The sequence below is a fragment of the Bombus affinis genome, chromosome 14 (assembly GCF_024516045.1).
Source record: "Bombus affinis isolate iyBomAffi1 chromosome 14, iyBomAffi1.2, whole genome shotgun sequence".
Taxonomy (NCBI): Eukaryota; Metazoa; Arthropoda; class Insecta; order Hymenoptera; family Apidae; genus Bombus; species Bombus affinis.
The window spans coordinates 4,063,309-4,075,457 of record NC_066357.1 but is presented as its reverse complement, the minus strand read 5'-3'; the positions used below and the strand labels follow the sequence as shown (position 1 = coordinate 4,075,457).

At 38.2% G+C, this 12,149-nt stretch overlaps 1 protein-coding gene across 10 annotated transcripts in view; it reads right to left on the bottom strand.

Annotated features, from left to right (window-relative positions):
- LOC126924456 (max dimerization protein 1-like) overlaps nt 1–12,149 on the bottom strand; it is a 228,053-nt gene that overhangs the window by 24,775 nt on the left and 191,129 nt on the right. The window contains exon 7 of one of the 10 annotated variants that reach the window (XM_050738984.1): nt 8,766–9,511. The exons of the other annotated variants lie outside the window; for them this stretch is intronic. Within the exon in view, the coding sequence (XP_050594941.1) occupies nt 9,429–9,511 (83 nt within the window). The 3' untranslated portion in view covers nt 8,766–9,428. Of the gene's footprint in view, nt 1–8,765; nt 9,512–12,149 lie in introns of those variants that run through there. 10 annotated transcript variants of the gene reach the window in all.

The window sequence follows — 12,149 nt, the reverse complement described above, 5'->3', positions numbered from 1 at the left end:
TTTTAAACTGTCTCTACGTGGCTAAGGAACAATTTTTGTCCCGAGTGTTAGAGCAAAAAGTAAATTATTCTGATCGAGTTGTTTACTTTAATCCGGTTGCATTCTTTCGGCTATTTTCGATCAAACATCTCTCAGTATTTTCGGTATCAGTATCTTCTAACATTAAAAAATATTTCAAATTCGAGTGAAATATGGAAAGGCTGTTATTATTGAAAGGATCATTGCCAGCAACATGAATGTTGTTTTCAATTTTACGCTTGATATTTTCTCAAAATATTACAAGTCTTTTTTGTTGCTAAAATGCAAAATTACGAAAATTCGAATATCGTAGCAGAGTTAAGAAATACTCATTGTAGGATTAGAAATTATTTACGATGGAGTCTCGGTTATTCGAAGTTCCGTATTATTCGACGTGCTCTGAACTTTACCATAACTTCATAGCATTACTTTATCTCTTTCGAAATTTTAACACGAAGAGTACGAAAATGTAAATAGTTAGGCACTGTGAAAGCAATTAATCAAACTTTCAACAGATTAAGTAATTAATTAAACCTAAACGCATGTACAACATTATATTATCAAAACGTTATCTACGATTTTATTATGCGATTTATGAACGCTAATAAACCTTTCCGAGTTCTCGATTATTCGAGGTAGGTCCGTTCCACATCATCTCGGATAATCTATTGTATTAACAATAAACGAGAAGTTACGTCGTTCACGAGCAGTATAAAATTAATTTACTACGTTAAATAGCTACAACGAATTTACTATTTTCCAAGTAAATACATTACATTTTCTTCATCATCTGTTGAAAAGACATTTCTTCTGTCTTTGATCAATTTTCGAAACGAATGTTTGACTGGCACTAGAGAAAAATCGAAGAGGCGGAAGTTGGTGAACTTTAACACGGCCGTTACCATCCTCCACCACAGAGAATTATGTGATACTTCGATTCAAAACACGTTTCTCTGTTAGACGGTAAAAAACTAGAACAAACATGTTTATCGCGTGTTACAGGCGCTGCAAAACATTTCCAGCTGACTTCAAAGAGATTTAAAATTATTTCTCCGTTCGTGCGTTGCAAAAACAAGCCGATCGTCTTTCCAATGCTCAAATTTTTCATATTAGAACAGAAAACGTCGTGTTTGATATTGATCGATCGCATTTAAATGAATCGCTCGAACTGTAATAGCGTTCGCAATTTTGAGATCGTAAAAGGAAATTTGCTCAAAAAATGGGTCGCTTATATTATAAAAAATTGACAGAACCGAGTAGCAATGGTTCTGGACGGGTTGTATATAAATGAACAATTTTTATAACGAATCTGAGGATGTAGTCGAAAGGAATAAATTAAAAGTTGGATACTCGAGTTCTCGTGTTTCGTGGAATCCAGGAACAAGACAAAGAGGATGTTTCTGCTGTAGATATTCACGGATCTCAGATTGTATTTGTAAAGATACGGCGGAAGTTTGGAATTTTCTAGGGAAACTCTAATCATCTTATACTCGGCCCTTAATCACCTTACTCGCTTTGTTAGTCCATGCTTCGTGGAACGCTTAAGTTCACTGCAGCGTCGATGAAAGCTCGTTTCTCAATCCTATTCGCTTCTTATTCGAACTACCCGTTTCCGTGAAATCGGCACTTGTCTACTTGGAGCTTAGCAAATAAATAACGGTATCAACGATGAAAATATCGCAAGCAATTGCTATCCATTTAAGAACTACCCGAATCTATGTTAAATATAATTTCGAATCCTGCATCCCATATTTTATTTCCGAGGTTTTACACGTATGCTTCTTTTTATCTGTAGAACTTCTGCAGCTTTGAACTCCTATCTTTTTGAGGGATTTGGTCTACCTTCTTCTTTGCAACTTCTTCTATTTCCTGGCCTTTCACCCTTTGCGATTGAATTTTTATCTTTCACGTGTTCTCTTTTTCTTTTGTTTCCTCCAACTCTCCACCCTTTGTGCTTAAACTTTTCTACGCTTTCATTATCCCTATTTCTCCTTTTTTCTGCCTTCTCTCGTAACTCTCCTGCCTTACGAACATTTTTCTATCCTTTTTTAACGATAAATAAATAAACCGATGGTCGAAAACACGGTACGCTCGTGTAACAGTCCAACAGAAGCATTTCTAGGAAATTGCATAAATTCTGCCGGAAGACTGTAATTTCAGGCTGTTCCGAACGAAACTCTGACAGCCATTGAGAACTCTAGAAGCGGGGGCGGACTCGATAAATATTAAAAATCGCGTGAATCTCTGGGTCAAGCCACGATCGAACCTTGTACTTGGCGAAACAATCCGTAGAAACAGAACGAACGCGTTTGTCGTCTAAATTCAGAGCAGATACTGTCGCGTGACCAAAGTTCTACGCAAAACCGCGTAGATTCCCAGGTCGACGATACAACGGTCGCTGTCAGACGTCGATGCCAGGAAATTTGCCTATAAAATGCAGGTATATACCGCCGGTCTAAATCACACGGTCTGCAGATAGCACGTGTGCACCGCCGCGTATCGTGCACACCATCGTCGTCTATATGCCATATTGGTGACGCGTGCGACGCTAAGTTATTCTGGAAATTGGCGCTGCTCCAAAGATCTTCGCCGGCGTTCTTCCTTCGACACACGAACCCATATGCCCTTCCTGTTTTCCCGTCTTTTCCTTTCCGTTCTTCGACGTCTCCTCCTGAAGTTTCCTTAATATTTCGTTCCGTTCTGTCTGCCTTTTTCGCCACTCTTAAAAGTCTGACCTTGCTTCGAATGCGTTTTCCATTATTTCTTGTGACGGCTGAATGTGCAGGAATTTACTTTGAGAATAGAGTGTGTATTTTGAAGCGTGTGGATATTTTTGGACAAATTTATTATCTTCTCGTATTTATTGTTTCCTTCTTTTGGAGTTCTCTTTTTCTTTTTTTCTTTTTTGTTTGTTACTTCAGTGGTTTTGAGTTAAATTTTGAAGCTTCTCAAATGTTTACTTCGATTCACGCACATTTTGGTTGCTTTTCTGTGCTCGGCGTTCGAACGTAGATGAATTTACTTCTAGTGGACGATATATCTTCCTAGATTTTCATTTGTCTTGTCTTCCTTCTCGAATCTTGTCTTACTCTATCATCTTTGGACTGTTTCCATTTAAATATTTTGATCATAGTCGTGTCTCTTTCGTAGATATAAATTCGTCACACGGTGCATCGATAAGAAAGCATTTTCGATATATCATGAATTTCGATATTGTATGTTTCTCGTTTCTAGACTGAGAAAATTAAACGATGTAAGGGAATTGAAAATCGACGAACGATATTTTGCATAGACGCATCGGTGAGAGTTTGAGACATCGTAGATGCCATTTTACATACTCCAGATCCGCGTGACTCAGAGCGCCAATTTGAATATGGTTCAACTACATTTCCTTGAGTTAGCATGTTTCCCCGAGAGACTGCTGGAAGGATGTCTACAAGTTGCTGCTCATTTACATATTCCTCGGACCAAGAAACTCTCCTTCGTTGCCAGCAGGATTATTTGCGAAATTGTAAACGTTTTCGATTAACGATTCAGCCCTGTTACAGGGGCACGCGGTGCAAGCTATTCCAAAAATAATAGTAATTTACACATAAATTTCTGACAATCGACGCGAGTAACTTTAGATTATGCGAAACTTCCTGAGACTTTTGATTATTCGAAAACTTTTTAATGACGAATTAAAATAAGGCTTGAATAAAATGGAAATACTACGTTAAAATTAACCAAATATGAAAAAATCCCACGAAGATAATATTTACAGATTCTAAGGAACAGATTATTTATGCAAAATAAATTTACATGCATTAAGGAAATTACCATAAAAACCCGTTAAAATCAAGAATAAAACTCGTCTGTGATTACTTACTATGGAAACAAGAAGGAAGCACGTTCCATAAATCCTATCATGTCTAATATTGTTTTACGTCTGCGATCAATCAATTACTTCCGACAAGTAGGAGGACAATAACCGAAATATTCGTATTTTAAAAATAATATACTTGAAAACCATCGACCATTTAAACAGGCTTCTCAGTCAAATTCATAGAACTCTAAACACACTTTCCCGTAGTCCATTAAAAATTTTATTTCTCAGTAACACGCGACCATTTAAATTCGCGTGTAAGATATAAATTGCTGCAATCTGTGCGACATAAAAAAAAAAAAAAAAAAAAACAGAGAAATAATAGTAAAAGAAAGGAGTGACACGTGAACACAAGGTAAAGTGGGCAATAGCGAGGCGAGAACAATGCGAGGACACGAGCTGACCTTGTCAGTCAATTCCATCGATTGACGGCTAATAATCGTTGCGAATAGGTACTTTCGAAACAAGTACTTTCACCGAAAATTGTCGCGATTCGATGTTACGATTAACCGGAAACCTAACCGCAAAACGGTCCCAGCCGATTGAAGTTGCACGATAAAGCCCCTATAAGGAATATATCGCATGTTACAGGCAATCTCGGCGAAAGTTCGCAATTAATTCAGTTACGTTGCGTTCAGCTTAGTGTGGAACACGATTGTTTTGCAAACTGTCTGGTTACGGAGATATTTCGCCAGAATCCGTTTTATCCAAATTTCCGTGAAATTTCGCTGTTTGGTATTAATTTTCTGATAATTCAAAACCGTCAATGAAAGCCTTTCACGTATGTACATATGCATGTCGATACATCGGCCATTCAATAGCAAACCGTTAAATTTTTGAACGGTTGCTACACGATTGAAGCTTAACGAGCCTGTTTTAATTAGGTACTATAGTAAGGTATTAAATTTTTGGATGGCCGCTACACGATTGAAATTTAACGAGTCCACTTTGATCAGATACGGTGGCTTGGAGGAATCAAGAGTAATCGCGTATTACCTTTGCTACCATCACATAATTCAAAATGAAAACCCACGGAGAAAAAGTTTCATGATTTATCATATGCTACGCTATTCTCTCATGAAATTCTTCGAATTTACGAAAATTACGAAAATTACACAAAGATTTATAAAGTGCGAATAGCGACGACGAAAATATCAAGCAAATCCGTGAAATTGTTTAATAGCCGCAACATCGAAAAACAGAATTCGACGATGGGAATTGACGAATTATACATGTAGATTAGTAGGTTGGGGGAAATATGCGATTAACAGAGACTTGCTCCTAACGAGTAACGAATATTTGCTTTAGCAATCGAAGAAATCATCGCAAGCACCAGAAACTACTTAATCATTCCACGAACACCTCAACGACGGAAAACCGCCCCTAACATCGAACCGAAAAAGAAAAGAGAAATAAAAGAAAAAGAAAAGAAAAAGGAAGAATAAAACGACTCACAGCCAACAAACAGCAGGCTCCAACCTCATCAACCGGGGAACTTCTCGAGAACAATCTTTAAGGGAAAGGGAAGCTTTAAAAATCAGAAGGCTGGCCCCCGCCTAGAGCAATTTAAATCACCACGAAGACCACGTCGAGACCCGATCGCAGAGTAGAGCTTCTCCTGGCCGCAAATACTGTCCTCGAGGAACGGAGGGATGGGCGAAGGAATCACCCCGTAAATTTGAGCGGGGGTGCGCGCGATTTCCTGGCGATACAAGTTGGCCCGAACTCCGTGCTAAAAGCCAATCTCCAGCCAGCTGCGATTAGCGTGACCGTCCTCGTCGTCTTCGTCATCGTCAACGGAGCCAGCCGCAGCCTGGGGGACGGAACTTCCGAGATAGATAATACCCCGGGATGTCCAAGTTGGAAGACCTTCCCTCCTTCCTTAGCTCTCTCTCTCTCTCTTTCCCTCCCTCTCTGTTTCTCGTCTTTCTCTTTCCCATCCCTCGTATCCTTTCCAACCTTCTTGGCTCCGGGAAGAAACCTTCGAAACTACCACACGAGCACGAAGGAACTAGGGAAACGCCACGTGGATGTGTTTGTAATTCTACTTTCCACATGATTCAATTTATTTCTGTGGCGCTTTCGGCCTGGCGACTGCTTGAAAGTCCATCGAAAATGTACACTACCGACCATAAGAATTTCCACGCCTCCGAATTATTGCAAATACGTAAAATATAGTTTGAACGAAACTCTTTAATTTAATTTCAACCTCTGACGTTGGGTTAGATAATCGTATGAATCACATGCAGTTAGTGGTTATCGGTAGAAGCGATAGTTAAGTCAGAACTGGTGCAGTGGTCATTTCGTCACGTAGACGATGTATGTTCAGGTATTTATAGATATAAAGTTAACAACGATTGCAAATCTTATGCATGATATTGTGTGTCGCATCAAATTACCAGAAAATTAAAAATTGTTGCGATCTGATAGACGCCATCTTAATCGGTTATGGGTTAAAGTGTTAATCCGTAACTGATTAATCTGAATAAAATGGAAGGTGGATGAAAATTGGTCCTGCGACAATATCCGAGTTAAGTAACTTAACGAGCCAGTTAAGTGGCGCAGAGTGTTTCAGTTTAATTTAGCGGAACATTTGATCTCGGTTATGGGAAGGAATAGCGAATTAACCAGTAGAAGAACCTTCTTTCATGATAGTATCGAAAATATAACAAAAGTATTGGGTTATTCCGATTCAATTGGATTAGATATGCAAATATTTGTGGATAATAGCGTGCATGGTCTGCGAAAAAAAATCAGCGAAGGTTGGATAGGCTGGGAAAAAAGGCGGAAGACATGCTGGTATTCACGGGGTCACGGTGAACCTTCTTTCTTTCCTCCTGCTCCTCTTTTTCGGCATAAGGATTACTTTCTTTGGTTGCCGGAGTTTCCTTCAGTTTTCCCTCGATTCGGCTCCGATTTGCGATAATGAGTTTTCAAACTCTTTTAAGCGAACGATGTGTATCCAGCCTGCTTTGCCCAAGGACCGAAGAACGACACACTTGCAGGGACTTCCAGGGGGCTGTGAAATTCTATTTCCTTCCGGCAATCGCTCCTGTTTCCCGACCTAACGAAAATCCCTGCTACACGCCAGGGATATTGGTAGTCGGCTGGTTTAGAACTTGCCAAAGTATCGATAGAAGGATTATCCTTGCTTTTGTTTTACCTTCAGCCTCGATGTTCTATGATAATAACAACGACTGTTGCGTGAGGTAGATTAAATTATCACTTTCTGGGGGATGAAACGAGAAACGAAGGAAGTAATAGAGAAAAGTATTTAGGGGCTTTTAAAGAGATAGTTTGAAGCTCCTTTGTAAGGTTTAGTTTAGTCTCTTAGCTCAACTTTCAATCCTGCTGTTTTCCTCACTTCCTCGCGTTTGTATCTCCTCAGAGATCTCGTTTCTTTGGAATGCTTCATTTATAAGAAACGTGGAATGCGCGAAATTATATTCACTAAACATATACTAAAAAATTATATTAAACACTAGAACCAAATACTTAAAAACTATTGGATCCATGTAGACCCAAGGAGAACAGCAGGGTGAATTATACTACGGTCATTCCATTAAAGGAAACTTTAATATGAAATTAAAAGAAGCAACGATTTTGTTCATGTTTTCTACAAGTAGCGGTGTCAATTTCGCTGCGATACAAATTACACTAATATAATATACTGCGGATGTTTATGTATTTATAGAAAAATTGAGGAGACACAAAGATGCATAAAATGCACGTAAAACGAAGGACATATAAAATACCCAAAGCACAGCTTCACGATATTTAAGCAAGTAAGACAATTCCCTGTCCAGGTTTCATATTCTCGATTATAATGGTAAAAATATAAATTTACTCTGTTCTCCACTAGAACTTAGTGTATCGAACAACGCTATATCCCAAGCACTGCAAACGCGATCCAGAATCAAAGATCGGTCGCACAACGAATTTCTATCTCAAGTCGATTTAAAATCTAAGATCTACGTAAAACCAGAGAATAGATCGATACAGTCACGTGCAACGACGATCGATCTTTCGCGGCCGCCTTGGGACAAACGATTCTGGTCGTTGCCACGAAGGATTAACAGAAATTTATGCAGCAACATCTGCCACCGGTGTCTCAGCGTTCGCCCGTTGCTGATTCAATCGCGGCACGCAGCTGGGCCAGCGCGCGGCCCGCGTTAACATCTTCCAAGTTGGCAGACGACTTAACATTTATCACGTGAGATTAATTAATGACAGCGAGACAGCCGTAAGCGTATATACCTGGTAAACCGTGCAGATTTCTCTCTTCCTTCCAGCACTCTGCTTCCGTTTCACTTTTGCGCATACGTTTCTCTGTCTTACTGCTTAACACGTTCGTCTCACTGTCTCTGTCTGTCCGCCTGTCTGTCTGTCTCTCTTTCTTTCTGTTGCTTCCCTGAGAATAAGTCGGCGAGCAGTTCTTCTCGAGAACATCTGGTGAACTCGATTTGCTCTTGATACGTTCGTACTTATGTAAGTACGCGTACACGTGTGTGTTTTCTCCTCATCTCTTGTTCTTGATATTCCTTTTTATTTTTCGATGATTTGTAATGGTCTGTGTTTGTTGGATATTAAGTTTTTTTTTTTTTAAAGATTTATTACGTTTGGAAAAATATATGAAAATGTTGTAACAATTCTTTAAATTTAGTAAACGTTAGTTAATATGTTTTGTGACACGATATGTTTTGGTGAACGGCCAAACGAGATCAAAGTGACTTTAACAAAGTTCGATACGAGTAAATTATATTAATCGCGATTGAGTATTGATTGATTAAGAATATTGATTCGAACGAAATAAAAAGGTCGGAGTAAGTAAAATATATTTTTGTAAGAAATAAAATATTTAAGTAACACTCAGTTAGTGGCATTTTTATAAAAAATAAAAATTCATTAGAATTAAGGTAAATAACTTATTCATTCTTCCGTAAATTTCTTCGCGCTGTTAAATACATAAGATATGTTCCTTATTTATAATCAACATTAGCTTATAATCATATATTTTTATAAACTTAACAAAAAGACTGCGATTTAAGATTTATGGAAATTAATTATTATAAGTAGAATCTATTAATTATAAGTAGGAAGTTTTTCTCTAGTTTGTCATGTATTCCCTCGCTGATTGTTCTTTACCTTTACAACGAGAGCCATTGCCATTTTATCTTCCACGTGTCATCGATTACATGATATGTTGTAATTGCACCGATGATATATAATTTTATTATAATCGTCTTCTTTGGCACTATAGCTAATACTCAAGGGAATCATAAGAGTTTAAGAATAGGGATTGATTAGTATCACATTCTAATATCACCGTGGAGAATCGCGTTACATGCAATGGAAGCCCAAAAGTTAAAAAGAATCAAAATGAAAAATTTGTCTTCTCAAAGCGTCAAAGTTGTCTTTAATCGAAAGCTAGCGGGCACGTTTCTTCAGATAAGAGAAGGGATTTTTAGTTCGACTTTTGGGTAGTTAACAAAGGCTTTTAACTCCGAAAGAACGATCCATCCGTTCAGAGCAAAGTTCACAATCTTCAGCTGAAGATCTTCAACGTGAGAGAGTGGGTTTTCAAGTGACGAGAGTGAGAACTTAACATAAATCGCAACTTACAGAAAGCTGAAAACAGAAAAAAGAAGACAAGAATTGTTATACGATTAGAGAAACGGTATAACAAGCTATAAACAGCTATATTCTTTCTTACTACGTTACTTCCTACTGCGATAATTTTGTCCGATGCATTACGATGATGGAAAGAAAATGATCGATCACGGTATAAACAAATACACTGCGTCTCATTCACTATAGCGATTGACTATTATTCTTTATGATTTTTGTATTATTAAAATAGTGAAATTATTATAAGGACTAGAGTCAATGAAAAGTTAATTAAATTTTAAAGTAAAAAATTATAATAATTTTTGGATTGAGCTTGAACTTTCTTATTCCTTTGCAACGATCTACAATTTTTGACAAAAGCTGGATACCGGACCTTGGTAGAAAAAATAAAAAATCTTTATACAGAGAGCATTTAATATTCGTCGATTAAAAAAGAACTACAAGAAATACAGTTTATTTCCTTCTTACACGAAGTACGTAGGAATTAAAATTCAAGTTTCGACGATCGTCAATCAGCCATTTGTTTTCCACCAACATAATACTTAACAAAAATATAGTATTTTAAAAATTCCGTAAGTAGCAAGAATATCTGTCACTCCAATTAGAAATCGATTAAGCAGCATCTTCCTCCCTTCCAAGCACAAAACTAAACTTAATCCTTCCCGTTAACTAACTGTTCTCGCTTTATCCGTGCCAGATAAATTCCCCGACATAGCCATCGCCCGACAATCGTTCAACTAACAATAACCCCAGTCGGCCGAAACCATGAAAATCCTCAATTTCCCGCGAACAGAATTTTCTGCACGCGAAATAATCATTCTCGTATATGCGCGGCTCGTAAAACACTTTTATAAAACGTGTCGAACGTGTTTCGACTAATGCTGCAGGACCGATAGAAAACGTAAAAGGGACGAAGAAAAAAATTGTGGGAAACGCGAGGGGAATGACGGCGCTCGTAAACGATTTTCGACCGTGAGAAAGGGGTGACACGCGCGAAATCGGGATTTTGATTGCGCAAGTTATCGTCGACGAGATCATCGTCGAGCGGCGCGGACGTCAGCTCGGTGAAAAACGACGCGATCGTCTGTTTAATATACCGGGTGACCGGCGATAAACGACGAATAAATTCCACTGTCGGAATCTACGTGCGTAATTACCGAAGTGTCACGGCGCCCCATGCCTCCAGATACAATTCGTACGGGGGGAAAAATACGCTTAATACTTTGTTTCGGTAGTTTTCTTCTTTGCTTTCGTGTTTTTGTTCGAAATTGATCGTGTTCCGGTGGTATTAAAAAGACGTATCCCGCGATTGGTGGTAATTTAAAGTCTAGGCGGGAACGAAAAAGGGTTGAGTTCATATAAATCTTAGGTAAAATGTAGTTGACTTTACGCCGCATTCGATGGAAGTGTGAGTACTAGATTAGAAAAGGGCCTTTCAGAGCTGAGGTTCCTTTGAATCGCGGGAAGAATTTTGTTGTACCAATTCTCGTCGGTAGAAACACATTTATTTCTTTTTACGTTTTCGTAAAGAAAGCAGAGATGTTCTACGGTTCAGTATTAGTTTCGCTGAAATATCAATTTTCTACTTCATCCAGTTACAATTTAATAAACCTATAATTACGCGAAGTAGCAATAGTAATAAAAAGTCATAGATTTAACTTCAGAAATCGTGAATTTAGTTAAAACGAAGGAGAATTGAAACGATAGAAACGGGAGTACGATATCTTGTCAATGAAAGCTAAAGAATTATATATTATTCTATGTTATCATTATCGAATTTTTAATCGACGGTGTACGCTATACAGATAGTAATAAGATTGGGAAGACGCAAGCGTCCCCGCGACCGCGTGACGATTTCCAGCGGATTTATCGTTTGTAACAGCGCAGACAGGCGCGCGTCCACGGGAATTTATGTCGCCTACGGTTATTTATCTCCTTTTCGGTACGTGCAGGCGATAATTGCGCACCGTGTGGCCCTTAATCATCCGAATTACTATGCCGCAATTTTAATTATTGCCAGCCGCGATTGTACTCGCGAAATCGATTTCAAATAATGGTCTCTCTCTATGCTAGTCCGCCAACTAATTAATGTAACTCCGCGTACAACCTCTTTCCTCATACTTCTTTTCTCCCATTTCGTTTTCCACATGAAACCATCCTCGTTCGAATAAATTAGCAATAGTTCGTCGATGGACCGTTTTCGTTCGAATTTTCATTATCAATCGTGGCTAATAAACTTAAATACTGGCCAATTTTCGTAAATTTAATGCTCTACGAACGTACATGGTGTTCAACGATAGTTAGTTATGCTTCTTTTTAATCTCTCGTTTAGTTGCTGTTGGAAGTTGCGTGACAGGAATATTCTTACGAATGTCTTACGAGGAATTTTAATAGCTTATAAAGATATTTTATTTGAAATGGAAATTAAAATCGTTGCATCGTGGCGCTATTTTCATAGATCAATGGCAATCTCGTGTTCTGTAGAAATCCTACATTTAATTTCACCGTTGTTGTAATATTGGAACTCGAGAATTTTTTATCGGATGCGCGGATAGACGAAATTACTTATTCTTTGTATGTAACCTCGCAAATACGAATATTTCGATGATAAAAGAAATAAATTTTCTTTTTAATCATT